This window comes from Mesocricetus auratus, unplaced genomic scaffold (assembly GCF_017639785.1).
Source record: "Mesocricetus auratus isolate SY011 unplaced genomic scaffold, BCM_Maur_2.0 Super-Scaffold_100020, whole genome shotgun sequence".
NCBI lineage: Eukaryota > Metazoa > Chordata > Mammalia > Rodentia > Cricetidae > Mesocricetus > Mesocricetus auratus.
In genome coordinates, this window is record NW_024429201.1 from 26,664,125 (window position 1) to 26,691,778 (window position 27,654).

Genomic DNA, 27,654 nt, shown 5'->3' on the forward strand with positions numbered 1-27,654 from the left:
CATTTGCTAATTTATGCTGTGAGTGCACACACGCTTGTGCGCGGAGCCCATTGCATTTGTGTGCATGTGTGTTTTGGTGTATGAATATGAACGTTGTGTGTTTGTGTTCGGATACTAGTCTCTATGCATGTGTTCAGTGTGCGTTTGTCTGCGTGTATGGCGTGTATGGGAGAGCATATTTGTGCGCGTTGCTGCCGTGAGCAGCTGGGTGTCACCACGCTCCTGCCCCTCCCGGGCGATCTGCCCCATCGGTGGTTGGCCTGGGCAGAGGCGGAGGCCAGCGTCCTGGCAGGCAAGTGAAGGATGCGCGCTGGGGAGAGCAGGCAGCGCCTCCGCGGCCGCCACCGCGCCGACTTTACCCTTTAAATCGGTCTCCAAGCCGATTACAGCTGATCTCCCACGTGACGTTTTACCTTCTGTCTCCCGGAGCGCATTGCCCGGGGACAGTCCTCCGGCTGCTGCGCGCCTCCCAGCGCAGCCCGCCGCTGGGGGCTCAGCTCCCGCAACTTCGGGTGGAGCGGCGTGGGTACGGGCGCCCTCGGAGGGCCGCTCGGTACCGGGCTTCCGGAGATCGGGAGGCGTCGGGTGCCCGAGAGGGCGCGGTCGGGGAGGAGACCGTGCCCCAGCCGGGATCGGCGCACTAGGTCTGGGCGGCGGGCCGGGGTACAGGAGAGCACTCGGTGATGGCCCCGCAGCGGGGCTGAGACTGCGACCCCAACTCCCCCCTCCACTCCCCGCGCGCCCTCGCCATGCAGAAAAGCGTGCGCTACAACGAGGGGCACGCCCTGTACCTGGCCTTCCTGGCGCGCAAGGAGGGCACCAAGCGTGGCTTCCTGAGCAAGAAGGCGGCCGAGGCGAGCCGCTGGCACGAGAAGTGGTTCGCTCTCTACCAGAATGTGCTCTTTTACTTCGAGGGAGAGCAGAGCGGCCGCCCGGCGGGCATGTACCTCCTGGAGGGTTGCAGCTGCGAGCGGACCTCCGCACCACCCAGGACCAGCGCGGGACCAGCAGGCGCCCGGGACACCCTGGACAAGCAGGTACCTCGCACCCTCTTTTCCCTGCCTCCCAGCCCCAGGCGCCTCTGCCTTACAGTGGTGCTGGGTGGACAGCGCAGGGCCAGTGCTCTGAGACCCTGAGGCAAAGCGCATCCCGGGGAGTGAGCAGAAATTTTCCCCATCTCCACTCCTTGACCCCATCGCCTAGGGATCAGCCGGGCTAGGGACCAGGCTGGTTTTGTTTTTGTTTTTCACAATCCTCTTAGAGGTCGGATTCTTTTGGTTTCTTCGCTAACCACCCCATGCTGCTCTAGACCACATTCAGAAAGATGTGTGGCGGTGGCGACGTGTGTTGACACCTGTTGGATTTAGATCGGCGAGACCGAACTAGCTTATTTGGAAAAGTTTCCTTTTTTACTAGCTTGGGACAGGCAGAGTTCTTTACTGGCAAGTGATGGCTCACCGGTGGTGCTGGGAACCAATCAGGCTACCAAGAAAGGCGGTGCTTGTCAATCATGTTTTGCAGTTTAGGTCACTTTCCCTTGCGAGCATTTGACCACTGAGGCCAGTCATGAAGACACATGTGTACCTGTCTCCCGAGGATTAGTATTTGTCCCCGAGTTCTTGCTATGTTTTAAAACGTGGTCATTTTAAGAAAGAACGCTCTGTCCTTTAAAGTAAATGCAACCTTTTAGTAGTAGGTCGTAATTTTAGTGGGTTTTGTTGTATGCTCAAGGCGAGGAGGAGGCACTCGGTTAACCTCTGAATCCCCATTCCTGCAAATAAGAACATAGATTCCAAATGTCGTTTACTTATTAAAGTTAAAGGAGAATGATTTTATTCAGCCAAAATGTTTTCTCTTTGTTTCTATACCCCAGACCTTGGAAGCCAGAGAAGCTGTGTGGGGTGGGGAATGAGAGGCTGATTGCCTTTGCTGTTGCAGAAACATTTCCTAGGCTGAATTTTCCGTGCAAGTCAGACTGCTGCTGCTGCAAACCACCGAGCCTGCGGCAGAAGCAATGGGGCGGTGCTCTGATGGCCACCCACTTTTTCTGCCCTCTTAAAACAAAACTTATAGCTCAGAGGAGTTGAAACCACACCGGGCACAAGATTGGTTTTTGTTTTTTGCTGTCAATCATTAACTTCGGTAAATGATAAGTGATTGAACCGAATAAAAGAGCTAGGAATTTGAAATGAAAAAGATGCCCTTTGACTTTTGAAGGCGCTTTCAAGTCATTTGAGAAACTAGTTTCTAAGCTGGCAGATACACGTATCAGAAATGGAGAAAATTCAAGGTGTGCAGTCTAGAATCTAAGAAGAGATTTAAGGAAACAGATTTTTAAAGCAGTGTGTGTGTGTGTGTGTGTGTGTGTGTGTGTGTTTTGAATGGCGAGTGTAAGAAGATCCACAAGAACCCTCTCCCCAAAAAGATTTTAAGTGTTATTATGTCTAAAATAAAACAGGGTCCTTTAAAATAGTTTTAATACATATCTCTGATTTGACTCCAAACTTTGTTTCCTTTGTATTTATTCTCAAGTTCACGAGTCACCACTTTTTGGTTACTCTGGAGCTGAGTTTTCAAAGCTTTCGTACTCAAAGCCTGTGAACATTGTATGCAAAGCATTGTTTATCTGCTGGGAAAGATCTGGAATTCATCTTCAGGACTGTTGTCCCTAAGATAGACTCTTAACAGAGAAGTGAAATCCCTCAATAGTTGGAGTACTAGACAGGTCATCATATGCAAGATTTTTCTCTTTAGCATCATATGAATTATGGGTCTTGTCATTTTATGCAAATTTGGGAGGTTGGGAATCAGGACCTTTGGGGTTTGTAGATAAAACTGAGATGTAATGATGCAAGCATCCAGAAAGGATTTGAAGTTGGAGAATTTTAGAGTTTTTGCTGTGTTAGAAACAGTTGCAACTTGGGTTAGCCTAACTGAGTAATGCTTCTCCTGAACACTCCTACCTCAAGTGATGGAAGAATTAAGAAGAGACACTATGGAAATAAGAAACAAGGAGAAACATTCCATCCAAGTGTGTATATGCAGTTGGCTTCCCTTCAGTTAATTGTGTCACTTTCCAATGCTGTTGATCATCTGTTTCTAAGTCTGTAAAAAGCAGTGCAACATTTTTGCCATATAGAGGATGTGAACTGCAAATACATAGTAATAAACACTGCCTTTGAAAAGCTAAGGACAAAGATGACGGAAATGGGCATCCTCAGAATCAGTTCGCCGCCTTACAAACCTACAAGGAACAACATCCACTGAGCCAGAGGCATCACCATTCTCACAGAGGGGGAATCTCTCTGGGTGATACAGCAATGATCCCATTATTGCTGTAAACCACCTCTAATTGTTGTTGAGTTTTGATTCCTTTTTCAAATCACTTTAAACTTCTAGTTCAGTATGTTTATAGATAAGCCATAAGAATAAATACCCTTTGATTTTCTTTATCTAAATAATATTTCAAATAAAGCTTATTGATCAAAAAGAAAGAAAAATTCAGAAAATGCTGAATTTTCCTTCCTTTTGGTCAAATAAGCTTATTTTCCAAGTATACTAGGTTGAAGGGATATTTGTGCTGCCTCACTGAGTTCATGGTGTTCCAGGATTTTTCTCTGGTAAATTCTTGGGATAGTGCTAGACTGACTGTCTTCTCAGCATTTCCACAGTGGCTATTTCTTTAGAACAATAATGATGACATAATCAAATGAATCTGTTTAAAAACTATTAAAGTGATTCATTGCCTCCAAAAGAATGTTTCTTTTTTCAAATATGTATCAGGCTGTATCTCTTCCCAAGAAAGCTCCACTTAGGGCAAGTGAGAAACTTCCCCTCTTTTGCAAGCATGTTCTGTGCGCCCTGTTCTGACTTGAGATCATCTACCATCTTGTCTAACTTGACTCTCTCTTCAGCTCTTAGAGATGTCTTCCTCTTCATCGTTCTCATTACTTCATTTTTTCATTTTCTAGACAGGAGAAAAGCCCACCTCCAGATACGAAGATTAAACATGTTGAAGAGAGCTTTGCTGGGGAGGCTGTACTTAAATTCACTGATCTCAAATTTTAAAAAAGGCAAACAAAAACAAAAATCTGCTTGAGATAGGAGTTGGAGGTATAATGTATGACCCACTGTTTTGTTCATTCTTATTTAAAAACTAGTCAAATGATTGTTGTTGAGTCTTGAGAAACACAACTACAGGTCATCACATGCTCAAAGAAAAGTGAGGTTGATTTTCAAACAACCAATTTGATGTGACATTCCTTCACTTCAGTGGAGAGATCTTTGTGAGTGTTTGCACTTAGGGTCAGAGTACAACCCAGTTCCTCTGGTCTACTTAAGTAGTCACATGTGTCTTGCCTGAGGCAGGAAAGATGTGTAGTAAGGAGACTGTCTTTCTTCTTCTTCGTCTGCTGTTGTATTCAGCCTAGTTTCCCTTGCTTGGTCCAGGGTGGGTGGGGGATGGGTATCCTTAGCTTTAGAGGCATAAAGAATTATACATGCTTGTCATATTTGTGCTGATTTAATTTTAAAGGGATTACAGGCTCTGTAATATCTCTGTCACCTCACTGCTAGACATTTTAACCTTCCTAACTTGATGACAAGGCAGGGATTTTTCAGCATTTTGTCGAATTAGGTAGAAGTGTATTCAAGCTCCGAACTATTTGTAGAGTGCAGACTGAAGGGGAATTTTCATTTCCCGTTCACAGTGTTGAACAGAGGTATAATACCCAACTCTACCGTTTCTTTTCCATTTTTTCTTACTGTACACAAACAAAGGAAAATGCAATAAAGACATTTGCTAATTCATAAAATGTTCAAAAATATAATTTGGGGGCAGAGATGAGTTTTTACTTGAATTTTGTAAGTATTTTTCCATTAAGTAAAAAAAAAGGAACTTGTAGATTATCAAGTGTTAGCTATTTAACTCTGGTTACTTTAGTATTTAGAGTATCGTAATTAGTGTTGAGGGTACCGCACAGGAAAACTCACCATCAAGGTGTTAGTGGTGTGTAAAATGTATTTGTCCTGTGAGCTGCACCAGTCTGTGGGTTTTAATCTGTAGCAGCTGACCACACCATGGGAAGGCGGGAAGCATTTGCTGCATGACAGTGTTTTCTCTTCATATTTGATTCCAAGACATGAGGTTAAAAACAACTAGATTGTCTGTTTAATGCAGAAGATATTTTCCAGTTGATTTTTGTCCATCTTGATGAAAATATTCATACTATAGTAAATATAATTTTAAATATTATAGAATAGAAAAAGTTAGCTTTAAAAAAACACTTTATGATGAAATAAATCAGATGGCCAAAGTTTTCACTCAGGTCTTAAGCCCTAATTGTCACAATTTTGAAGTGACTTTATGTTTTTATGCCTGTTTATTTGCTCTTTAAGAAAGGGATGTATACATGTGTATTGTATTTGTTTCCATTGACTATTGAATATTACTGTTTGTTATACATTTCTAAATATTGGAAGTTTGCATATTTTCATTTGTGCCAGTGACACTTAAAACTGTGAGTTTGAAAACCACTCTATAATCCCAACACTTGGGAGGCTGAGGCAGGAGGATTGCTGTGAGCTCCATCAAAGGCAACTTTGATTACAGAGTAAGCCTCTGTCTCCAAAAGTTAAAAATATGTGTAGTTACAGATCCAGTCTTCCTGAGTGTGGGAAGCATTATTTTCTATGACTGCAGCTGTGTAGTGAATGGAAATCACAGGAGAAACTCTTCTCTGAAACTGTAGATGGCAATGCACCACATTGTGACCTTTCCATCAGTGATGGGCTATCTCAGTGGCATGGCTACATTGTGACCTTTCCATCAGTGATGAGCTATCTCTGTTGCACGGCTATGTTCCTAGCCTTGGTGTGTTCTAGGCCATCCTGTCTCAGTTCCAATGAGCATACTAAAGGCAGTGTTCACACAATGGCAAAATCTCCTAATGTTTCATTTCTCAGAATGTCTCCCAGGCTCGATGTGTTGTAGGATGGTAGTGTAAAATCACAGCCAGTATTTAAATATAAGCCGAGATGATGCAAGAAAGAACATGGCACTGTGTGAAATGTTTGACTGTTAGAACTTGATTAAACATGGCATTCTTTCAGATCAGTTGTTAAATTTTTCACTTTTGTAACTTGTAAATTTTAGCTGATTGAGAAGTTAAAATACATCAGTTTCGACATTTTCCCCAAGGAATTAAAATATCATCACATGCATATTTAGGAACAAAGCAGTGTGTTTTCCCTTGTTCCTGTTGAGAACATTGCTGCCACAGGTGGGTCAGAGATGCAGATAGGTCATGATCATATGATTTTCCTTTTTACTTGAAAAACACATGAGGCAATTAAAAATAAAGACACAAGTCATTTTCCTTAAACCTCACAATGGCTACAAAATGCTTTTGGAGAAAAGGCAGAAAAAATTGATGACCTTTGAGTCTATCTGTATCTACCCAACTTGTTTCGTTTTGAACTCTGCTGGAAGATGGGATGCAGAAGTTGAGGAGGTCTACCGAGAGCAGTAGACTTGGACCAGGCGAATGAGAAGCAGACTTCTTGGTCACTGGGGAAGACACAACTAAAATGATGCAAGATAAGCTGTCTTGGAAAATGAATGTGTGGAACCTCACATCATCCTTTTGCTTATGAGTGTGGGCCATGCTTACAAAAAGGCATTACCAAGACGGTGGGGATCAGTCCAGAGGGAGGAACTCTGGGTACTGGTCCATTGCATGGCTACCGGGTTCCTGCAATGCTTTACTTTGTTTAGAGTGATCAATTTAGACAATGCCTGATTCATTTCCTGAACTGTTTCTGAGACCGTGCCATTTATGTGACTAACATAAACAATGGGACTAGTCTCCCCACCCCTATCAGAGCAACTGTTTAAAACCTCAGGCTCTCTTTTGGCTAGCCGTGTGGGAATTGGAAAGTATAGCTTGATCTAAGGCTTTTTGTGGTGGTATAACTCAGTACAGAATCAGATGACACTGCATCAGTGACACACAGGAGGCAGAGGGCACTTTTATAGATTAAAAACAACTTGTAAGAATGTCAGAAAAATTGTCATCAGGCGAGGTGGCAGAATTGGGTATGATTCTCTTCATGGCTAAAACAGTGTAGGTTTAGGTCTCAGCTCTGCTGCTTACAACACCCATGACCTTGAACCCGCTCTCTAAGCTTAGTGATACCAAGATGGGACTGAGAAAGTATCTAGAAGAAGGGGTTCCTGAATGCCCCCATCGTAGACTTCATGGGTAGTTAGGTCCCCAAGCCCTTAACATAGAGTCAAACATGGCAAATAGCATATTTGTCAGCTGGTGTTTCATTCCTTCCCATCTACTTCTTGATTTTCTTTTTTGTTTTCATTACTAGGATGATTTTAGAGAGGTTTTCCTTCCTTCTTAAGAAAAAAAATTGACACACATAGAATACAAGAGTTCATGGAACACCATCGTTTAGCTTAGACAATCTCCAGCTTTCATTACCTATTTGTTGCATTCCCCTCCTCCTGTGTATATGGGGAGGGGGAGGGGAGTTTATTTGAAAGCCAGTCTCAGACATTGTATTATTTCATTTGCACATAGAAAAGCATTTCCTCTTTAGTGTGGCTCTTGTTTGGCACTGGGGACTGCAGTAGATGTAATTCTAAAAAGATCTGTCTTGAAAAGAAAATAGCTTGTGATTCATCTTGTGATAATGTGTATCAATTTAATGGCAGCCATCTTTTTGTTTCTTTGATGCATTAATAAAAGAAAACCTGAAGACAGTTGTTATGAGGATACAAAAGTGATGGAGATAGTTTTTAGATGAGCTCCAATCTGTTACACCTGGAGGAATAGAAAGTTTGCACTCAGTATTTTTACAGGTGCTCAAGGCACGAAGGGATGGCCACGACTGGGCCCTATACGAAGGAACTCTTAAGTTACCAACTGTTTTTCAGTGGAGGGTCTTCCCTCTAGTGAGCTGCATTTGCCAAGGTCCTCTGGTTTTACATTAGACTCAAGCATGAACATTGCCACCAATGCATCCCCACACTCAATTCTTTGCCGATTTACAACACTGAGGGTGCCATCCATCAGGCAGTGTTTCCTCCATCTTTCAAAATCATCACCCGAGTCAGTACTATTTTAAGGCAGCCGTGAAGTCATTATTAATCATGTGTGAGAACTCCTAGTCTTTTCCAGGGTTAGTAGGGCTCTGTCCCACAGCTGATTGCTTTGTGCCTTTGATTGCAGGAGAGAAATGTGAACTCAAGTTGTCTTAAGTAATGGTCATGTATGAGTGCTAGGAACAGCACAAATACCCCAAGCCCGAACAAGAAGGAGTATCTCCCTCCCTGTGTCAGGACCTGGTTATTCTGTGAATAATGTTCTTAGCCGACACTTCACAGCGCCATTAACTGCCTCTGTGTCCCCATGGCCCAAGGTCTCTGACTTCTAGTTGCCATACCCATACTTTTACCAGCTCAGTAGTTTGGTTTTCTAAAACGAACTCTCACGTCATAGCTCAGGCTGGCCTGAAGTTTATTGGGTAGCCCAGGCTAGTCTTGGACTCCAGGAAATTCCTCTGCCTTAGGCTCCCAAGTGCTGGGATTCCAGGTGTGAGCCACCGTGCCCAGCTTCGTAGTCTTTTTGCAACTGTTGAATTTCTCACTACAGCATCGCTCCTTTACTCTCATATTCAGGCTTTTATTCCACTGCGAGTGACTCTGTCCCACTTCATATGTTTGTTTTAAACAAAAATCACAGGGTTCTCACCAGTCTGTGAGTTAGTCGTAGAACAGCAAGGAGAAAATTTAGTGGGTGTGCCGTACATCATTATTGATGTATAGGGTGCATTCATCAAGCTAGTTAATACTATGTTCCCAATGCTAATATTACACAGCAGGAAAAGCCACAGTGTCTTCCACCAGCAGCAACTTTTCACCCTCACGTTATCACCAAGATCTCTATAATAATATGATTTGCTTCCTCTTCTCTTATTCTGCCCTCTGAAGTGCTTGGGTTCATAGTCATAATTACTCATTACTTTCTAATATTTAACAGTTACTTAAGTGTTCTTTAACTGATAAATTTAAACCAGACCTAGCTTTCAAACTGCAGCCGACACAGACACAAGCATAACCTCAAGTGAGCTGCTTTCTGAATCTCCAGAAAATAGATTAATCTTTGTGACTAAGGCTAGGACCAAGTGGTCAGCGCACGAGAAACCATAGAAACCAACCTTATGTCCGTGCGTCCTCCTTGCCCACCACGGCGGCCACCATCTTTCCTCATCACAGCATCCACTGCTGCTGCTTGCTTTTGAGTTTCACACACGTGCACTCACGCCGCAGCGTTGTGTGTTAGGCTTCTTTCCCCCAAATATCCTATATGAGAGATTCCTCCGTGTTCCTGGGCATAGCAGTGCTCTTCTCCGCCTGGCTGGGTGTGTGTACAAGAGTTTCTTTATCCACCTTGCCTTTGATGAGCATGGAGAATGCTCCCCAGTTGGAGCTATCATGAGTTATGCTATGGAAATCCATATGCAGGTGTTTGAAACATGTACATGCATGTGTGCATTTCTGTTGGGCAGACACGCACAGAATAAAAGCATTGGCTTATAAAGCATGATTAGCTAAATATCTGAATATTTAGCTTTATTTTTATTGCTTAACTTCCAGAATGTCTGTTTCTATTGCTGCCCTCCCACCAGCTGTACATAGGTTTATGTACATTCTTGTGGACTTTGTTTGCAATCTCTCTAGGGGTAAACATATAGTAATGTCTCATTTTCAGGTAAATTTACCTGATAAATAATGAGGCTGATGCTGGCACAGTGGCTCATGTCTGTAATCACAACACACCAAGGCATGATTGCCACATGTTTAGGGTCAGCTTAGACTACATAGAGTGACATTGTTCTAAAAAACAAGGCTGAAAACCCTTTGGATGCTTACTACCTGTTCATACTTTACCCAGTTTTTATTGAGTCGATTTCTAAGAGTCTAAGTATCATGTTAAGCTATATGATCTGCCATTTTTATATATGAAAATATTGACTATCAGAAGTACATGCAGTTTATCCTACTGTCTGTGAAGATATGAATTCATTGTCAGCTATGTGTAATGAAAACACCATCTTCTACTATGTCTTAACTTTCTATTGTCTCAATGGTATCATTAGGGGAATAGAAGTAATAAACTTCAATGTAGTCCAAATTCTGTGTACTTTTTTTAGTGACATTTTGTCTGTCCATGATCTGAATATAATCATAAGACCATATCTGGAGTTGCCTTAGATAGAAGTTGCAAGTTCTGGGGCATCCTCTGCTGTGTTGTGTCAAACTGTGTCTAAATAATCAGGTAAATCTCAGAAGACACAATACTAAGTTAAGTGGAGTGTGCAAATGGTGGTTGGAAGTTGTCACAATAGGATGTTTTCCACTCGTAGGAAGGGCTAAGTGTGATTCTGCAAAGCGAGACAGTTCTTATGCTCTCTCCTTCACCCTCCTGGTGTCTAAGGCGTTGCCTCCCTGGAAGCTGGGTCAGTCCTCTTTCTCCACCTATACAAAGCCAGGCAGTCCATGCCACCAAGTTCAGCTTCACCTTCTGCTAAACCATCCTTTGCGTATGCCTACCTTTCATGTGGAAAGGCCCTCGCAGGATGCACAAGGGCACTTTATGAAATGGAATCAGAATTAAGTTTTACACCCCGAGGCCCCCCAGTCACCGTGCTGACAATCAGACTGGAGCTGCTGGGAAAAGGCAAAGTCTGGGGTCTGACCAAGTGGAAGCGGAATCTGTGGCTTTCAACCTGGGTCTGTGCCACACTCTGTAGCATCTTAAAGTTGTTTTCCCCACCTCACTTGTTTTGATTGTCACGTAGAAAGTGGCCAAGAAGGGTGATCTGGTGGCCAAGCTGCTTTCCAATGGATGAGGAGATGGGGATATAAATGCCAATCAGTCTGTTGTTGGGCACACATCTTAGTTCATGGACTACAGAAGTAGCTGGAGACAGCTGGCCAGTAACCCGGTGGACTATTGATGGTGACGAGAGCACCATTAGTTCCCAGAGGAGTTCAAAGGCTTAATGTCACCCACCTGTCATAAGCAAGAAGGGCTATACTTCTTCCGATGTGGTCCATCCCTTTGTGAAACAGATGGGTGGGTGTTTGTTGGGAGTCCCTAGGGTACGTGGATTGCTAGCCACGGCTTCAGAAATGATGAGATTTGACCTGCAGCTTGGGGCTAGTCGGTCCCCCTGGAGACCAAGTCTTGACTGGGGACATCTATGTCTGTGCTCCAGACCTGGACTACTAGGCTTTTGGGGAGTCAGGTTCTGTGTCAAGAACCTTACTGAGCTTCGGGTAGTAGAATGAGAAATTAAAGTCTCCACAGGACACTGGTACTGTTAGTTTTTTGTTTGTTTATTTGTTTTGTCTTTTGAGTCTGGCCTTGCTACATTTTTAGGCTGGTATTGGACTTGTGATCTTCCCGCTTCAGCCTACCAATAGTTGGGATTATAGACACTTGTTACTGTGCCCAGATTACTACTTTTTCAAATGTCAAGCTTGGGCCCAGACCAGGTACACCCCTGAATACACACACACACACATACACACACACACACACACACACACACACACACACACACACACACACTTTCTCTCCTCTCACCTTCTAGTAACTATCCTAAAGCAGCAATCTCCACTCAGAGAGGCCCAGGGTCTCTGTGGGTCAGTTTTAACAAGACTCAGCAGCAGCAAGGTTGCCTGCATGCCTGGCAAATTCGATTGGATGCTGGACATTGTGCGGGAGAAATCGAAGCGATTTGAGCCCCTGATGATGTTATTTTCTTTCGGAGGGGATTTACTTTTGCTTCCTTGCAGGCATTAGTGTCTGGGCATTGCATTAATCCATGCTGGGATTGGGCTGGTCAGCCAGGGTTCAGGCTTTGCAAGGGCTTTACTGACAGTTTGCCCCGGTTTCTGAAGTACAGTGCGTCCGCCGTCCTCTCCAGAACTCAGGGACGTTTGTGCATCTCTTCACTGCTAGTCTCGCCTGCCCCTTACAAGGGCCCCGGAGTCGCCTCTCAGTCTGTGCTATAGCTGCGGCTTTCCACTAAGCTTCTCAAGCTCTTGGCTCTTTATAGTTTGCATACTGGAAAATGCTGGGAGGGAGGAAACTTCCCAGACCCCAGACTTACTGCTCCCTACTCTGGGGTATTTGTTTCTTAGTCGTAGGCTGTTTTGTTAGCTCAGTGATAATTTCAAATACTGCTTCTTTTGTATCGTTTTCAGCTTGTAAATTATTATTAGTGTGTAGGGAGGGGAGGTTTGTCGGCAATAAGATACTTGGATGTTAACACTTATCAATCATTTTTGTCTTTTTTAAAAATTATTGTTTAAAAACTTTTTATATACTGTATTTGTGATGATTTTATTTCCCTTCCCCCAGCTCCTCCTAGAGTCTTCCCACCTAATTTCATGTTCTTTCTCTCTGTCAACATCATCTCCCACAAAACCCACAATCTAAACCAACAAAACTCCAACAAAGCAAAACAAAACAAAAAGCTACAAACAACACTTGGTCTGTTTTTGTGTTGGTCAGCTACCCCTGGATTTGGGCCTTGACCTGGAATTTGATAGCTATGCCCAGTGTCACTCCGTTGGAGAAAACCCTTTTCCCTTTCTCAGCAGACACGAATTACTAATAGAGCTGAGACTTTGTGCCCGCTTCACCTTCTCGGAGCTGGGATTTGTGTGGTTTGAACCTGTGACAGTCCTGTGCACACTGTCACAGTCTCTGTAAGTGCACGTGTGTATCACTCCTGTTGTGTCTGGAAGACAGTTCCCTTGAAGTCACTCAGTACCTCTGACTCTGACAAATAGTTATTTTATGGTGGTGCAAACTTGTGTGACGCTCCCTGAGGAGAATGGAGAAGTTGTTTTATTTTTCCCCTTCTCAAAACATACCTGCTTATTACCCACAATTCAATAACTGTAAACAAATAAGAAACCAAATTTATCAATCTACCCCTGAGTATCTTTGAACATTATACGTTTTGTGCAAAATAAAGCAGAAAGATCATTCTGCAGTTACAATATTATAAGTATTTACCTTTATAAATTTCATGGACCATGAGGATCTTGAAGGTCTATGGTACGACCATTATCAAGTCCCCACACATTGAATTTACACTTTTTTAAACATTTTTTATTTTAATTAGCTTGCTTTACGTGTCAATCCCAGTTCCCTCTCCCTCCCCTCCTCCTGCACCCACCCCCGCCATTCCCCCCATCCTCCCACCCTATTGCCAATTCCTTCCGCATAGGGGATATCTAGAGTCTATCATTTCATTCAGGGTAGGGTCCAGGCACTTCCCTAAGAGTCCAGGCAGAGAGAGCAACCCTCTTTGTGTTATGGACACACAATGTCTGTTAGTATTCGAGGGATAAACACTGATCCACTGCTCAGGACCCCATAGGCAGCCCAGGCCTCCTCATTGACTCTCACATTCAGGGGGTCTGGATCGGTCCCATGCTGGCCTCCCAGCTGTCGGTCTGGGGTCCAAGAGCTCTCCCCTGTTCGGATCAGCTGTCTCTGCTGGTTTTGCCAGCCCATTCTTTGCTGAGTTTACACTTTTTTTAAAAAAAAAGAAAATTTCTTATACCTGGATACTGGGAAGGCTCTCTGTTTATCATCTACTTTAGTCAATGAGCATTTAATTTAAAACATTTATTTTTCTGTACACCTAAATCAATTCTTTTCTTCTTAGGAAGTAGAACAAAATAATAATTTGGTTTAGGAATCCTAGCTTCTCAGTTTTCAAACGAAAATTGTTTTGTATTACACTATATTCTAAGAATCAGTTAATTGGTTAATTAATTATGGGTATGTGTTCATGTACATGTATATGAGGGTGCATGTACATAAGACAATACCAGAGGTTGATGTCAGGTAGTGTCTTAGTCAGGGTTCCTACTGCTGTGATGAAACCCCATGACCAAAGCTACTTGGGGAGGAGAGGGTTTATTTAGCTTACACTTCCATATCACTGTTCATCACTGAAGGAAATCAGGACAGGAACTCAAACTGGAGGCAAGAGCTGAGGAGAGGCCATAGAAGGTGCTGCTTCCTGGCCTGCTCCTCATGGTTTGCTCAGTCTGATTTCTTATAGAACCCAGGACCACCAGCCAAGAGATGCTATCACCCACAAAGGGCTTGGCCCTCCCCTATCAATCACAAATTAAGACAATGTCCTCCAGGCTTGCCTACAGCTCGATCTTATGGAGGCATTTTCTTAGTTGAGGTTCCCTCTTCTCTGATGACCTTACCTGGTGTCAAGTTGACATAAAACCAGTCTACACAGGTGTCTTCCTCAATTACTCTCCACCTTCTTTTTTGAGACAGCTTCTCTTACTGAACCTGGAGCTGGACAGTGGGGCTAGCTTGGGTGGCTAGTGAGCTCCAGGGATGCACCAGTCCCTGCCCTTCACTGCTGAGATGCTGGTGCCCAGCTTTTTACCTGGATGCTGGGATCTAAACTCAGGTCCTTACCTGCTGGGGAGCCGTCATGCCAGTCCAACCACCCTTAACTTCCTGCTAATGTGGGTTAGCAATGACGTAAGTGCTTTATAAACATTGCATCCCTGAGTCTTTGCAGCCTTGAGATGCCTGTTTCCTTTGCAGATGGGGATGCTGAGCTTAGAGGTCAGTTTAGTACTTCATCCAGGACAGACTTTGACTGGGTAACAAGCCTGGTGTCTAGGACTCAGGCTTCTTCCAGTATTTGCTGAGCCTGAGAAATCTATGATGTGGAGGAAAAACTTTTGTTTCAAGGCATATTCTTCTTAGTCTGAACAGGGCATGTTTGCAGTTAGAATAGAACACTGCTTGGTCTGTTCTGGCCTCTTTCATTAAGCCCATTGCATAGGCTGCTGTTTCTGCCCTACATTCCTGAAAGCACACCAGTTAAGCAAAACTGTCTGTGGTCTTCTATTTAGCCTTAAGCTACTTTACAGACATCTGCAGTTTCTATGCCAGGCCAAGGTCCTGAGAGTCAGGGCACTGAGGGAATGAGGGCTGGGTGCCAGTCTCTGGGGAACCACACTGTCTGGACTTGTAGTTCAGGCTTCCTTCATGGTGCTTGCCCAGCGCCCGAGGTGCTTGGTACCAAAGATGCAGAAATCAGCACCTTCTGTCATCTCAGAAGGCTCTTAACAGATTTTCTATCTATCTATCTGACTGTCTGTCTGTCTGTCTGTCTATCTATCTATCATCTATCTATCCATCCTTCAAGTATGTATGTATGTATGCATGCATGTATGTATCTATGCATCCACTATCTATCCATCTATCATGTATGTATGTACCATCTATCTATTCATCCACCTATCTATCCATCATGTATGTATGTTTTTATGTATGTATTATTTATCTATCTATCATGTTTGTATCTATCCATTTATTGTATATCTATCTGTCATCATCATCTATATATATTTTCTTGTTGACTTTGGGGAGGAGACAGCTCAGCTCCTTTCTTTATGAACACCTTCACAGCTTTGTTGAGAATGTGGAATTTATGGTGAGCTCCTTGATGAGAAGTTGGAAGAGCACTTATTTTTTTATTCTTCTCTCATATGTTATGGGGAATAATACTTTTATGAAATGCAGGATCATTTACCTGAAAGGCCATGCCACTGGGTAGTCAATCTTTGTTGTATGAATTCTTTCTGGTGTATAGACCTTCCTGACTGTGATAAGCATATTACATGTATTAAAGTAAGACTTAACATTTTATTTAAACAAGTGGCAAATTGGTATTTGTGTTTCAACAGTAGAATTTATTTTGCTGAGAATGTCAACACTGTACATGGAAAGGGAAAAATGATGTGCATCTACTAAGACTTCTATACTTTTCTTTCATTGGGATGGAATACCATCCTATCAGAACATTTTTTAAAAAAAATCACGGTTCCATTTATAAAGCAGCATTCATTTGGGAAAATTTGAAAATCACAGAGAGTTACAGAGGAAGATCGTTAAATCTCCTGAGATTCCATCCTTTGGAGAAAACTGTGTATTGAGTTATGGACTTTCCCTCACAGGCATTTTTCTGAGTGTCTATATAATGCACAGACATTTGAAAAGGGGTCATAGTTGGAATTGTATTTTCTGCAGAAATTGTATACTTTTTATGGTATACTGATTTTGTCCTGAACATTATAGTAAGAGCATACAGTAACTATCTCATGACTACAGTTTGTGATGATGTTACAGCATAATTTCTACCGTGCAGATATATAATAAGCACTCATCCATAGAGGAACGTTAGTTTGCTTTCATACTATAATATTTTGTCTTCCTATTGTATACAATACTTCAAGGAGAATTCAGAGGACTTTTGTGAGTAGTTGGCAGGGTTGGTAGAGCCATGTAAACACGTGAACAAAGGGTAATGTGAGAAGTGCGAATCTCCTGTTTATCTTCTGTAGCTCTGGGGTTGAAACCCAAGGCTGTCCCTGCCGAACACATGCTCCCCTTGCTGAGCCCTGTCCCTGCTGGTCTCCCCTTTAGCCATTCTCAGAAGAGCGGCTTCTCGAATGCTTAAGAATTGTTTTACTTAATACCCACTTCCCTTGGATTCCATGATAGTTTCCGCTTTGTTTGGTGGTTCAAATTCACAGCTTCGCTTGAGCAAGTGCCGCATCCCCACAGCCTAAAGAAGTAGTTTCGGCAACTGGTTGAATGCCCAACATAAAACACGTTTCTGTTTAGAGTTAGTATACAGGAATAGATATGACCAAATATAATTGCTTAAATCCCTTTGCTGATGTTCAAGATTGGTTGAAGTGCCCAAGACTTACCAGAGAGCTCCATTTGGATGCACAGGGTGGAAATGTTCAAAGTTACCATACTGCTAGCAACACCTGTGTTTTAATATTTCAAGTTCTGTTTTAACCACCGTGTAATTTGTTTTAGTAACTCTTATCCTAAATGTTTCTGCTAACTTGGGATGCATTTCATTACACCATCTTAGAAACAAATGTGCAGCTCTAGACAAGAGTTAGTTGGCATTTATTTGTTTTCAAGTAACTTTTCTACCTGTGTGTTGGCGTAGTCTACAAACTTTGACTTTTTCACAAGTGAATCTAAAGACCGAATATCATGGCCACATGAGAAAGGAGAAAACTCAATGCTTGGCTCTGTTGTGCTCACTCTAAGAGCCGACATTCCTAGCAGCCAACCTTACCCAAGGTTGCCTTCATCGGTAGCTCTTCTGGGTACGAAAGCTGCTCAGTGGAACTCAGGCACTAGGGCTGGTTCTTTATACAAGGCCAGTGTTTACTCATTTGGGAGTGCCTTTTTCTTTTCTCAGATTTTCCCACTGTGGTTAAAGAATGATAAGCTTGACAGTTGGTATTTTAGTTAGCCCATCCTTAGAATAGATTATGTCACCTTTGTGATTCTGAAAGACCAGAGCAACGAGAGTTGCCTGGGTCAGAAGATCCAAACTTTCCTTCCTCTATCTAATGCTGATAACAGCTGCCTTGCCCTTAAATTTGTGGTCCTTCCCACCCAGCCCCACCTGCTGTCCCCATCACAGCTTTCCATGTGGCTTGTGATGCTGAAGTTTATCTTAGTTGCAGGCAGGACGCTAAAGGAGTGCCACCGGATCTGCTATGTTAAAATTTCCACACCACTGTGAAGTAGAAAAAGGGTGCTTTCTAAAGTTTGTCTGGAAATGGTCCAGGGTCTTGGGTGGAATGGGGGTGCCCCCTGTTGTCTCTACCTTTGCAGCAGAGAGGTGGGGTTTCCCAGAGCCTCCCACCACGCTACCTGCGAGCACATCTCCAAACTCCTTGGGGTCCAGGTAGTGACTTCACGGTGAAGTTCAGGCAAGTGTTTTCTCGACACCTTGTAATTTCCTTCTCACACTTATCTAACAGCCTTTAGTTTTGAGGTTGTGTGTATGTTGACCCTGTTACTGTGGCCCAAATAAGTCAAGATGAGTTACTTTCATAGTTGCTGTACAGAAGTGAAAACCTTCCATTTTAGAGTTTAGACTTCTGCAGTTATTATTGTTAACCACATTGGGTGTTTTATTGCTTAATTGATAGTACAGCATGAATTTAGTTTTTAGGAGAGTGTTACTAGAAAACATTGAATCCTTATAGTCTTGTGCAAATACTTTGGAGGTCTCAAACCACAGTGTCATGGTGTACTTTGGAATTTATGGCACCTGTATTCCCTCATAGCTTTAGGACCTATCCTTAGACTCTTGAATAGTGTTCTCAGCTGAGCACGTGGCACCCATGGGAGGAAAAGAGGCTTTCTTAGGACAAGGACTATTGATTGTTGCTGTTGCTGCTGTGTGTACATGGGCATGTATGTGCTTGCATTTGCATGTGTGTCTAAACACAGCAGTGTTTTAGTAACCAAAGTCGAGGTATTCCAGACATTCTCTTTTGCATATAAAAAGTAACTTATTTTTAAAAAGTAGAGTCTATGTAGTTTCAATGTAGCCTTGTGAAAAGAATGTGTCTTTCAAAAGACACTGTGGTAATATATTATTTATGATTTATTAAAGCTTGCCTGAGGATTCAGAAAGCAAAGTCAGCCACAAGCCATGGAAACAAGGCACCCACTTTTAATCCCAGCAGCCAGAAGCCAGGAGGTGGTGGTACACACCTTTAATCCTAGGACTCAGCATTAAGAGATAGATGGATCTCTGTGAGTCCAAGGCCACCCAGAGCTACACAAGATTGATCCAATCCTAAAGAGAAACAGCTCACACAGAGATGATCTCAGCACCTGGGATCACACGCCTTTAATCCCAGCATTAGAGAGGTATATAAGACAGGAGCAAGGTCTCAGTACTGAGCATTCATTCTCCAGTCACACTGAGGAGAGGAAGACATTCCATCACAGGATTCTTCAGCCAGCTGAGAAGAGGCCCATTCAGCCTGAGTAGTAAGAACTAGTGGCCCCCTGCTTTGCTTTTCTGATCTTCAGCTTCAAGTTTGGATCCCAATATCTGTCTCTGGGTCTTTTATTTTTTGTGCTACATACTCCATTTTCATTTAAAGAAAACGTGAAAGGTAAAGCGTATTATAAAAGGAAGTAGGAATTTGGTTATGAATTACATTGCTAACGGTGGAGTGCTAAAGCAACAATGATAAAGGAGGACAAGTATTGATGGAGTTTGCCAGCCTTTGAAGGCGGCTGAGGAGCAGCGCAGTTTGGAGATGCAATAGGAGGATACGGTCATCCCTTCAGTCGGAGCACTGTTAGAGGTGAGAACTCTCTAGTGGCTGGCCGCTTTGCTTCTCTGGTCCTCAGACAAGCCTAATGTGTTATATCATAAACAAAGCACCATCACATGCATCCCCCATTGTTTTCATTTAGCAGGTTTTGAGAATTTCTGAATATTAAGTGCTATATTGAGGTTTGTGGGACAATTTCAAGGTCTTGTCCCTGATGTCTCGTCGTCCCTGATGACAGAGGAGATGAGGTGATGTATTAGAAGGCATCCTCCAATGTCCCAAGAGGCTTGGTAAGGACTGTCCGTGTTCTATCAGGGAAAGGTTTTTTCCTGCTTTGTGTTCCCTGAGGGCTTCAAGAGTGCCTGCGGCAGTCCTTAATAGAGAAACCAAGTTCAACTCACAGGAGGAAGACAAGGCTAGCCTCAGTTTGCCTTACGTGGGGCCACTTAAGTTCAGCTTGAGAAATAGTGTTTGGGTAAAGGTGGTGAGGTAGAGGTGGTTTGGGTAAAGGTGGTGAGGTAGAGGTGGTTTGGGTAAAGGTGGTGAGGTAGAGGTGGGGGAGAGCTTGACCCCATCATTACTACAGATTATGGCAGGGAACTTTTCCTGATCTCAAACAAGGTGCTGCCAAGTTTGCAGTGTTTCAGAGTAGCGCCTCTGAAAGTGTGTCATATGCTAAGGAGCATTTATCTCTATACTTTGGTGCTACTGGTTAGTTGTGACTTTCAAAAATACAGAGGAGGGAGGAGAGCTGGGATATACCAGTGACTGGGTTTTGTGGCTGGGATACTCCTCAGAGTCGCGACTATTGAAATGCCTTTTTAGCTGTCCCTTTCTTGGTTCACTCCCAGAGCTGGGTCTGCCCCTTGGTGAGAGGGATGAGCAGGCGACACCAGGTGGGCACAGATGCATCCTGTCCGTGCTCCACGGGCCCGACTCTTCGTCCACTGGTCTTGGCTTGCTTTTGTCCTCAGCAACTTCAGGGTGCTACAGCAACTTCAGGGTGCTAGGCTGTGCAGTCTCCAGAAGAGTTACAGTTTCTGGCCACTTTCCTAAGTTGTGATGACTTGAACTTCCAGGGGAAGAGACGAGGACACTGGGCTCCAGGTACAACTGGGACAGCAGTCCTGCCTGTCCTTGAGACAGTCACTCTCCATCCTAGGTCTGTCTCCAGCTGGGAACCTGGGTACAGAGCTGTTCCCAGTGCAAAGTTGCTCATCCCCCAAAACATAAAATTACCTGATAACATCTTCAGCTTTTCTTTAAGGGCTGTAGTCTGGAATATTGGTCATTTTACTTTTTACATAAAAAATGTCCAGCCTCTGCCTTTTAAACACCCTGTTCTTTGTAGTACCCACCAGGCACTGAACGTGTGCACTGAAAACATGACTGGTCCAAAATGAGGTATGCCTGTATATACTTACTTACTTGCAAATTTAAAGTTACATATGCGGCTGGCCTTTGTGGTGTATATTCTATTTCTCTTGCCCAGTGCTGAACTATAAGGCCGAATTCTAGTCCATCATCCACTGAGGTATTTTCCCCCCTCAGGAGCCTCCTGAATAAGTCTGGGTGCTTCTCGGAAGGCACAGGCTTGGCACCCACCCACATTTTAAAGACTTGGACACAGGGTGATGGCATTTGGAAGTGGAGTCTTTAAGGGGCAATGTAGAGCCCTTGGGGGATTGTAGGATCTTTAAAATGTGGGTGGGGTGGACATCAAACCACAGCAGGCATTGGCGTTATATCCAGGGTTGGTTACCAATGGCACTGGTACAATACTGCATCCTCCCCCTCCTCCTCCTCGGTCCTTGTCCTCCGTCCCTCCCTCCCTCCTTCCCTCCCTCCCTCCCTTCCTTCCTTTTCCCTTCTTCCTCTTCTTCTCCCCCTTCTCCTTCTTCTGTTTTTTTTTCTTCTTTAAATCTCTGGCTTGTGATATGAACAGATTTGGCTCCCATACAGGTCCCTGTCATAGTTACTCAATGCCCCACCAGGGCCTCAGCCGCATCACAAGCAGCCAACCCTGGGCTGGAATGCTAAAGCTATAAACTTTTACCTTTGTGCATGAATTATCTCAGAAGTTTGTGGTAATAAACTAATACATATCCAGGGGTAAAGGTTGGTTAATTCAAACATGACATCTTTATCTGATTATAGTGAAAATATAAATGGCAGCAAATGGTCATCAAAGGATATTTGTGTATCTGTATTTGAGGAGAGATATGTGCATTTTGCTTTTAGAAGTTCCCGCAGAAACTACTTCTGGCTGTCCATATTGACATATTGGCTATCTCTATTGAGTGGGAAGTTTTTTTTGCTACTTTAATTTGTGCATGTTTGTTTCCACATCTGTTTCTATTATAGCATATATTTACATAATCAATCGAATGATTATTTAACCCAGCACTAACCTACTCATAAAGCAGCTGCACAAAATGCTCACAATTCAAAAGAGGATAATTTTGTTGCATGTAAATGCATAAAAATAAATTTTATTGTGACATAATTTGGAGCCATTAGGTAAAGAATATTTTCTGCCAAATAAGTCACATACTGCACAAACCTCTTTTGGTGGCTAAGAAGTGAAGGTATAGTATTTAAAAGACACAGTTTTAATTTAGAAGCCTGGTCAACCCTACCCTGGATTCTCCATCTTATTACAACAGTGATGGCCAGTGATTCTCACATTGAAATAGTTTCCTGAATTTTCGAGTTATTTTTAAGCGGTCCAGTACAGGAAGGATGTGGAGGGGTGGAGTACTGTGGGAACTTTTGCCAATGGGAAAATTGTTTGAAAGTGACCTAAGGCCACAGAAAGTAGTGTGAAGTATGATCAGCTCAAAGCAGAGGGCCTTGTCACGATCAGTAAACAGTCATGGGCTGACTCCAGCAGATCTTTGCATGTGACCCCCCCCCCTTTTATGGCCATTTTATTTGCTCAATGCAAAAGGTCTGTTTAACCTGTTCAACCACTGAACATTGAAAAGGTAAGAAAATTACTTTCATCCTAGGAGTTGGTAGATGCGCACCAGCCAGCAAGCTGAGGTCCACGATGAGCTTTTACCTTTACCATGCACAACATCACACAGAATTTCATCCCAGGCTCTAGAGTTGAAAGGATATGTTAGAATTCATGTAAGTTTCCGCTCAATGAAAAGGTCACTGTACAAGTGTGTGTGCATGCACACTCCAGCACAGAGGTCCTTTAGATTAATAACACCTTCAGATTTAAATGTCGTCACCTCCATTGCAGTCCCCCAGCCTGACACACACCTCTGTGCACCCATTTCTTGCGTCCACACCTTCGACAACACCAGAGTGTGGTGAGTGTGGCATCTGTGCTTCTGTCTGTCTTCTACAATCTTCTGCTCTCCCTGATTATCACAGGGTTGCCACCATACTTGTTTTGGTATCTTTAGCTATAACAAGGTGCCCTGGAAGAAGGAAAGTAGGAAAGGCATGTTCAAACATGCCCGATGTTTTGTGAGACATATGGAAACCCAGTATCACCATCCTGGGAGAACTCAAACCATGGCTTCTAAGAGAAATCTGCTGGGGGATCAGCATCCCTCAGCTGAATACCCAAAGCTGAAATGTGAGTCTTGCTCACATAAACAGAAGACACCAACCACACAAGATGAAACTTAGCTTTACTGACAAAATAATTTGAAACATTTTATGGGTTTCTCTGCAGGCTGTGTGTACAATGAATCTTGGGCTTTCACTTGGGTTTTATTCTCAAAGTAACTAATTATGCATCCGCTGATACTTCATGACTCCGAAAGTTCTGGTTTGGTTCGTGACTGGTCTTGGAAGCTGCCCTTGTCTCTCACTCTCCATGCTTGAGTGCAAATCCACTTTGAATGAAAAAAAGAGAACAAAAAAAAAAAGGAAAAACTTGACTGCTCCTAAGTATGGTAGAGCTTTATTATAGATAAAATGGAGAGAATAGCCAGAGAAGGGTCCAGAGTGAACATGACTCTGAGCCAGGCTATGTGAGGAGTAAGGGGAGAGCCAGAGAGTAAAGGGTAGACAAAAGGACGGGTAACCAAAATGGCTGGGTTATATAGGGAAGGGCATGGACCCTGTAACAGGTACAGACTGAGGGACAATGGAGAACCTAGTGGCCAGGTCCCATTTTCGTATGTTAAATGGGCGCCTCAGTTAGCCATTTGTCCTGGGTTTTAGACCTAACCCCCTTACTGCTTGAACTTGTAAGTAGCCTCTGTGTCTCCTTTCCTATCCATCCTGGGTATCACACTTGCTTCCTCATCAGTGGCATCACAATCATTTCCTCTTCAGTATCTACTGTTGGCTCCTGGCAACGGCCATGTCCTCTGCTCTGTTTTCAGGACACTGGAACTTTCAGTGGTCAGGCCCATTTATTTCCACTGTTTCCTTGTGTGGGGCCTGGTAACACCACACAGAACTGGCCATCATTTTCTACAAAACTCCTAACTGTTTTCTCTGATTAAAATGCTGACCAGTTTCCCGCAGCTGCCAAAAAAGTTTCCTTTTCTATATGACATTAGTCTGTAGTCTGCAGAGTGTGCTGTGTCCTAGTGGTCCCTGCTCAGTGCTCACAAGCTATTTGATTTACGGTGACCTTGTGACTGCCCTTTGGCTTAAACTCACACATTGTCAAGTCCCCATTGCTCAGCTATAATGGTCAAGAAATGGAAGCTCCCAATTTGATGCATGCTGGCCATGTGCCATGTCTTGGTGGTAGGTTTGGCTCTTGATGGTATAGTATAAGAAGACTTTGGAGGCAGGAACCATGCCTCACCCTAGGCTGAGCATCAAATTTGGCGAGGCCTCACAAAAAAACATGTGTTCAGAGTATAGATCTTTCCACTGTTGATTTAAAATAGTAAAGTAGACTAAGTCATTTGAGTTTGGAACTCAGACTCTGGAAAAGACAGCTTTGGTAGCAAGCAGTGGTTGCTTTGTGATGACATCATACACTTCTAGCTTTGTTTTCCTTTTGGATATTACAATCTAGAGAAGGGCAGGCCAGGCAGGGAGAAGAATCTTTCTCAAAGCACTAAGAAGGTCGTACAAGTACAGAGACAAAAGGAAGCCAAGAAGACAGAAGAACCTAAAACAAATTCTTGGTTAAAAGGAAACCACTGTGAAATAACGCACCACAGCTTCATAGGAACTGAAATATTTTGTGAAATACATTGTATTTTCCAATTGCCAGCACTTCTGAGACTTTCACCTCTCTTTTTATTTAAAAGTCACAATGTGAAAATCTTTCTCTTTCCTCCCATTTTCCTGCCACCCTAAGGCGTGTTTCCTTAAAAAGCTATCTTAGGGACCATCTCCATGTCACTTCCTGTCATCCTTCTCTTTAGCTCAGTTACACAACATTGCATTTTCTTTTTGCTTATAGGTATCTTAAAAATCAATGTTTTATGTATATGTTTTGTTTGTCAATTTCATGTACATATTTATTCAATGTAGCCAGAGACTGTGTCTTAGTTTTCCTTCTAGGTCGTGTTGTGTTCTCAGCAGCAGCCTGTACAGGTTGGCGGTAAATATTGGCGCCTTACTGAATTAAGTCATTGCTAAGTGGTTGAGGTATGTAGCCTATGCTAGGATGGCTTTTGCACTACTTAATAGTAATGGGAAGAGAAACATGGTGAGGCTTCAAGGGTTGACTTTGGTTCATATTAGCATTCAAACCTACTGATAGTTATTATGGGGTGGATACAGAGATAACACGTGTTAGTTTGCTTTCCTGTTTCTGTGTTTAAAAAGCATGGCCAAAACAGCTTAAGGGAGGGGAAGGTTTATTTGGCTTACAGATTTCAGGCCATTAACCAAGGGGCACAAAGGCAGGGACCTGGAGGCAGAAACTGTAGCACAGACCACCGAGGGAACTTGGATTTCTCATTGCTGTCTTATACAATCCAGGCCTACCTACCCAGGGATGGCATCGGCCACAGTGGGCTGGGCTCTCTTGCATCAATTAGCAGTTAAGAAAATGCCCACAGGCCAATCTGATGGAGGAAATTCCACAACTGAAGTTTCTCTCTTCCCATGTGTCTCTACTTCATGTGATGTGGACAAAATAATGACCAGCACACTATGATCAAGAGAAAGCACGTGTAAAGTGAGCAGTGTTTAACCTAAAGGTACGTGGTTTGGGCATAAAAATATAGAAAAGGAAAATAGAGCAAAAATATGCATAGCTTATATGTATATGACTTACTCTAATGAATTTAAAATTTACTAACTAAATTGAAGCCAGCGAAAATTAAGGTGACAACAATTGTGAATTAGGAAGTTGAGTTGTGACTTTGTGAAAGGGTGAGTGGGGCACTTGAGTCCGGCTCTCCCCTCAGCTTGACTGGTAGTTTTATGGTGTTTTTTGGGCATGAGATGTGATCTCATATGGTTCAGACTGGCCTAGAACTTACCTTCTGGTCCCTGGAACTGCAGGTGTGTGTCACCTTGCCTGGTTCATGAAGTCTTAGGGATGGTACCAGGGCCTCGTAAGCACTCTATCATCTGGGCTCTACCCTCATCCCAGAGAGGGGCTTTTTGTCTTCTGAGACCAAGTTTTGCTATCTAGCCCAGGCTGGCTTCAGACTCATGGTCCTGCTGCCCGAGCCCCTCTAGTGCTGGGATTGCAGGTGTGCACTGTGTTCAGCTCTTGCTGTCTTCTCTTTCAGTGAAGAACTCCTTTATTGCGTATTGACATTTCAAATCCTATTGTGCCTGCTGTATGACTGCTACTCAAAAGATGCCGGATACCAAGAGAATCAGCAGAAACATTTGTATGGAAATGTTATTCACGATTGTGGCAGTATCTCTGTGCAGGCATTTTTAGTGTAGACATTGGGAGTTACTTAAAGACTCCCCCGTGGGAAATCCTGTAGCAGAACAACCTTTGTCACAGAACAGCTAATAATGTTGTTGCAGACTTTGGCACTGGTGCTGTAGGGTGGTGGAAAAATGAACTCAGAGTGCCATGTCCTGTTAGCAAGTGCAGTCAGGAAGGTGGAGATAAACATTAAGCAGGGTGTTTTCCTTCTCTCACATGCTAAAGCAAACAGTTCTCTTTCTGAAGCACAGCCAGTGTGACACAGAGTGGCTATACTATAGTTAATCATACCATCTGTCAATTTATACTGCAATATATTCATTTTGTGGCAAAATACAATTGCAATGAATCATAATGAGATACAAGGGATGGGTGAGCTTTTGTGGAACCATCTCACCACGCTAGAATATTGTTCTAGCTGGGATTCCAGTGTTTACCCCCTCCCTCTCTTCTCTCATCTACCTCAGCCTGCCCAGTTGGGACAGCTGTTGGCTTCATGCATGAAGGCTGCATGCATGTTTACACAGGGAACCAGGGGAAGCCATGCTCCTTGGAGAATGTAGGAAGATTTCTAGCACCCGGGAGCCTTCTATTTGCTCAACCTCTGTCACCCAAAAGAAAGGCTTGCTATCAGTTTGACTGCTAGTTGGATTTTTCTGTGGGAGGAGAACTTCTCTCCAACACCCCCAAAATCTGAACCTAAAGAAACAAAACAACCTCACAGTGTTATTTTCTAAATTGCGCCAAAGCTCAGTGCAATAGACTATATTGCAGGAAGTAGGTGAGCTCCCTCATGAATAGAGCTTCATGACCAACCAAGAGTGAGTTCTCAGAGCCCTGAGAACCCTCCAACCATGTTTGAAATGAGTCGAAAGGGAGTTCCAGGCAAAAGCACTTTCCCTGTGGCTGATCTAAAGAAGTTCTGGGGAGGCACTTTCATGTAGTTGTCTGGGTGGTGGTGGTGTTTGTTTTTTAATCTTTTGCTTTTTGATCTTTGGTCTTTTGGGGGCCCCCTACCCAGCTCCCAAACAAATCACACACAGAGTCTTATTCTTACTTATAAATACCTGGGCTTAGTTTGACTTGTTTCTAGCCAGCTTTTCTTAACTTAAATTTGCTTCTGGGTTTTTCCTTTTCTTATTTCTTTGAATCTTACTTTCAGTCTTACTCCATGACTGGCTATGTGGCTGGGTGGCTGGTCCCTGATGTCCTCCTCTCCTCCATTGCTTGGTCCTCCGTCTTCCCAGCTTTCTCATTCTATTTCTTCTCTCTGCCTGCCAGCCCCGCCTATCCTTTCTCCTGCCTTGCTATTGGCTGTTTAGCTCTTTATTAGACCACCAGGTATTTTAGACAGGTAAAGAATCACAGCTTCACAGAGTTAAATGCAACTTAAAAGAATGCAACACATCTTTGCATCATTAAAACAAATGTTCTACAGCATAAACAAATGTAGCACCCAACACCAGGACCTCTTAGGGCAATAGCCCTCTTTCACTGAGCAGGGCTGTCAGGCCACACCGTTGCTACGCACACTTGTAGTGCCCCACCATCCAAGGCCTGA

The 27,654-nt window shown here is 43.4% G+C and overlaps 1 protein-coding gene across 5 annotated transcripts in view; it reads left to right on the forward strand.

Moving 5' to 3' along the window:
- Nucleotides 1-566: 566 nt before the first annotated feature.
- Nucleotides 567-27,654, forward strand: part of Rasgrf2 (Ras protein specific guanine nucleotide releasing factor 2) — a 207,761-nt gene continuing 180,673 nt past the window's right edge. The window contains exon 1 of one of the 5 annotated variants that reach the window (XM_040728917.1): nucleotides 567-1,037. In XM_040728917.1, the coding sequence (XP_040584851.1) occupies nucleotides 750-1,037 (288 nt within the window). In that variant the 5' untranslated portion in view covers nucleotides 567-749. The remainder of the gene's footprint in view (nucleotides 1,038-27,654) is intronic. The other 4 variants (XR_005869851.1, XM_040728916.1, XM_013126287.3 and 1 more) reach the window with 4 other exon arrangements.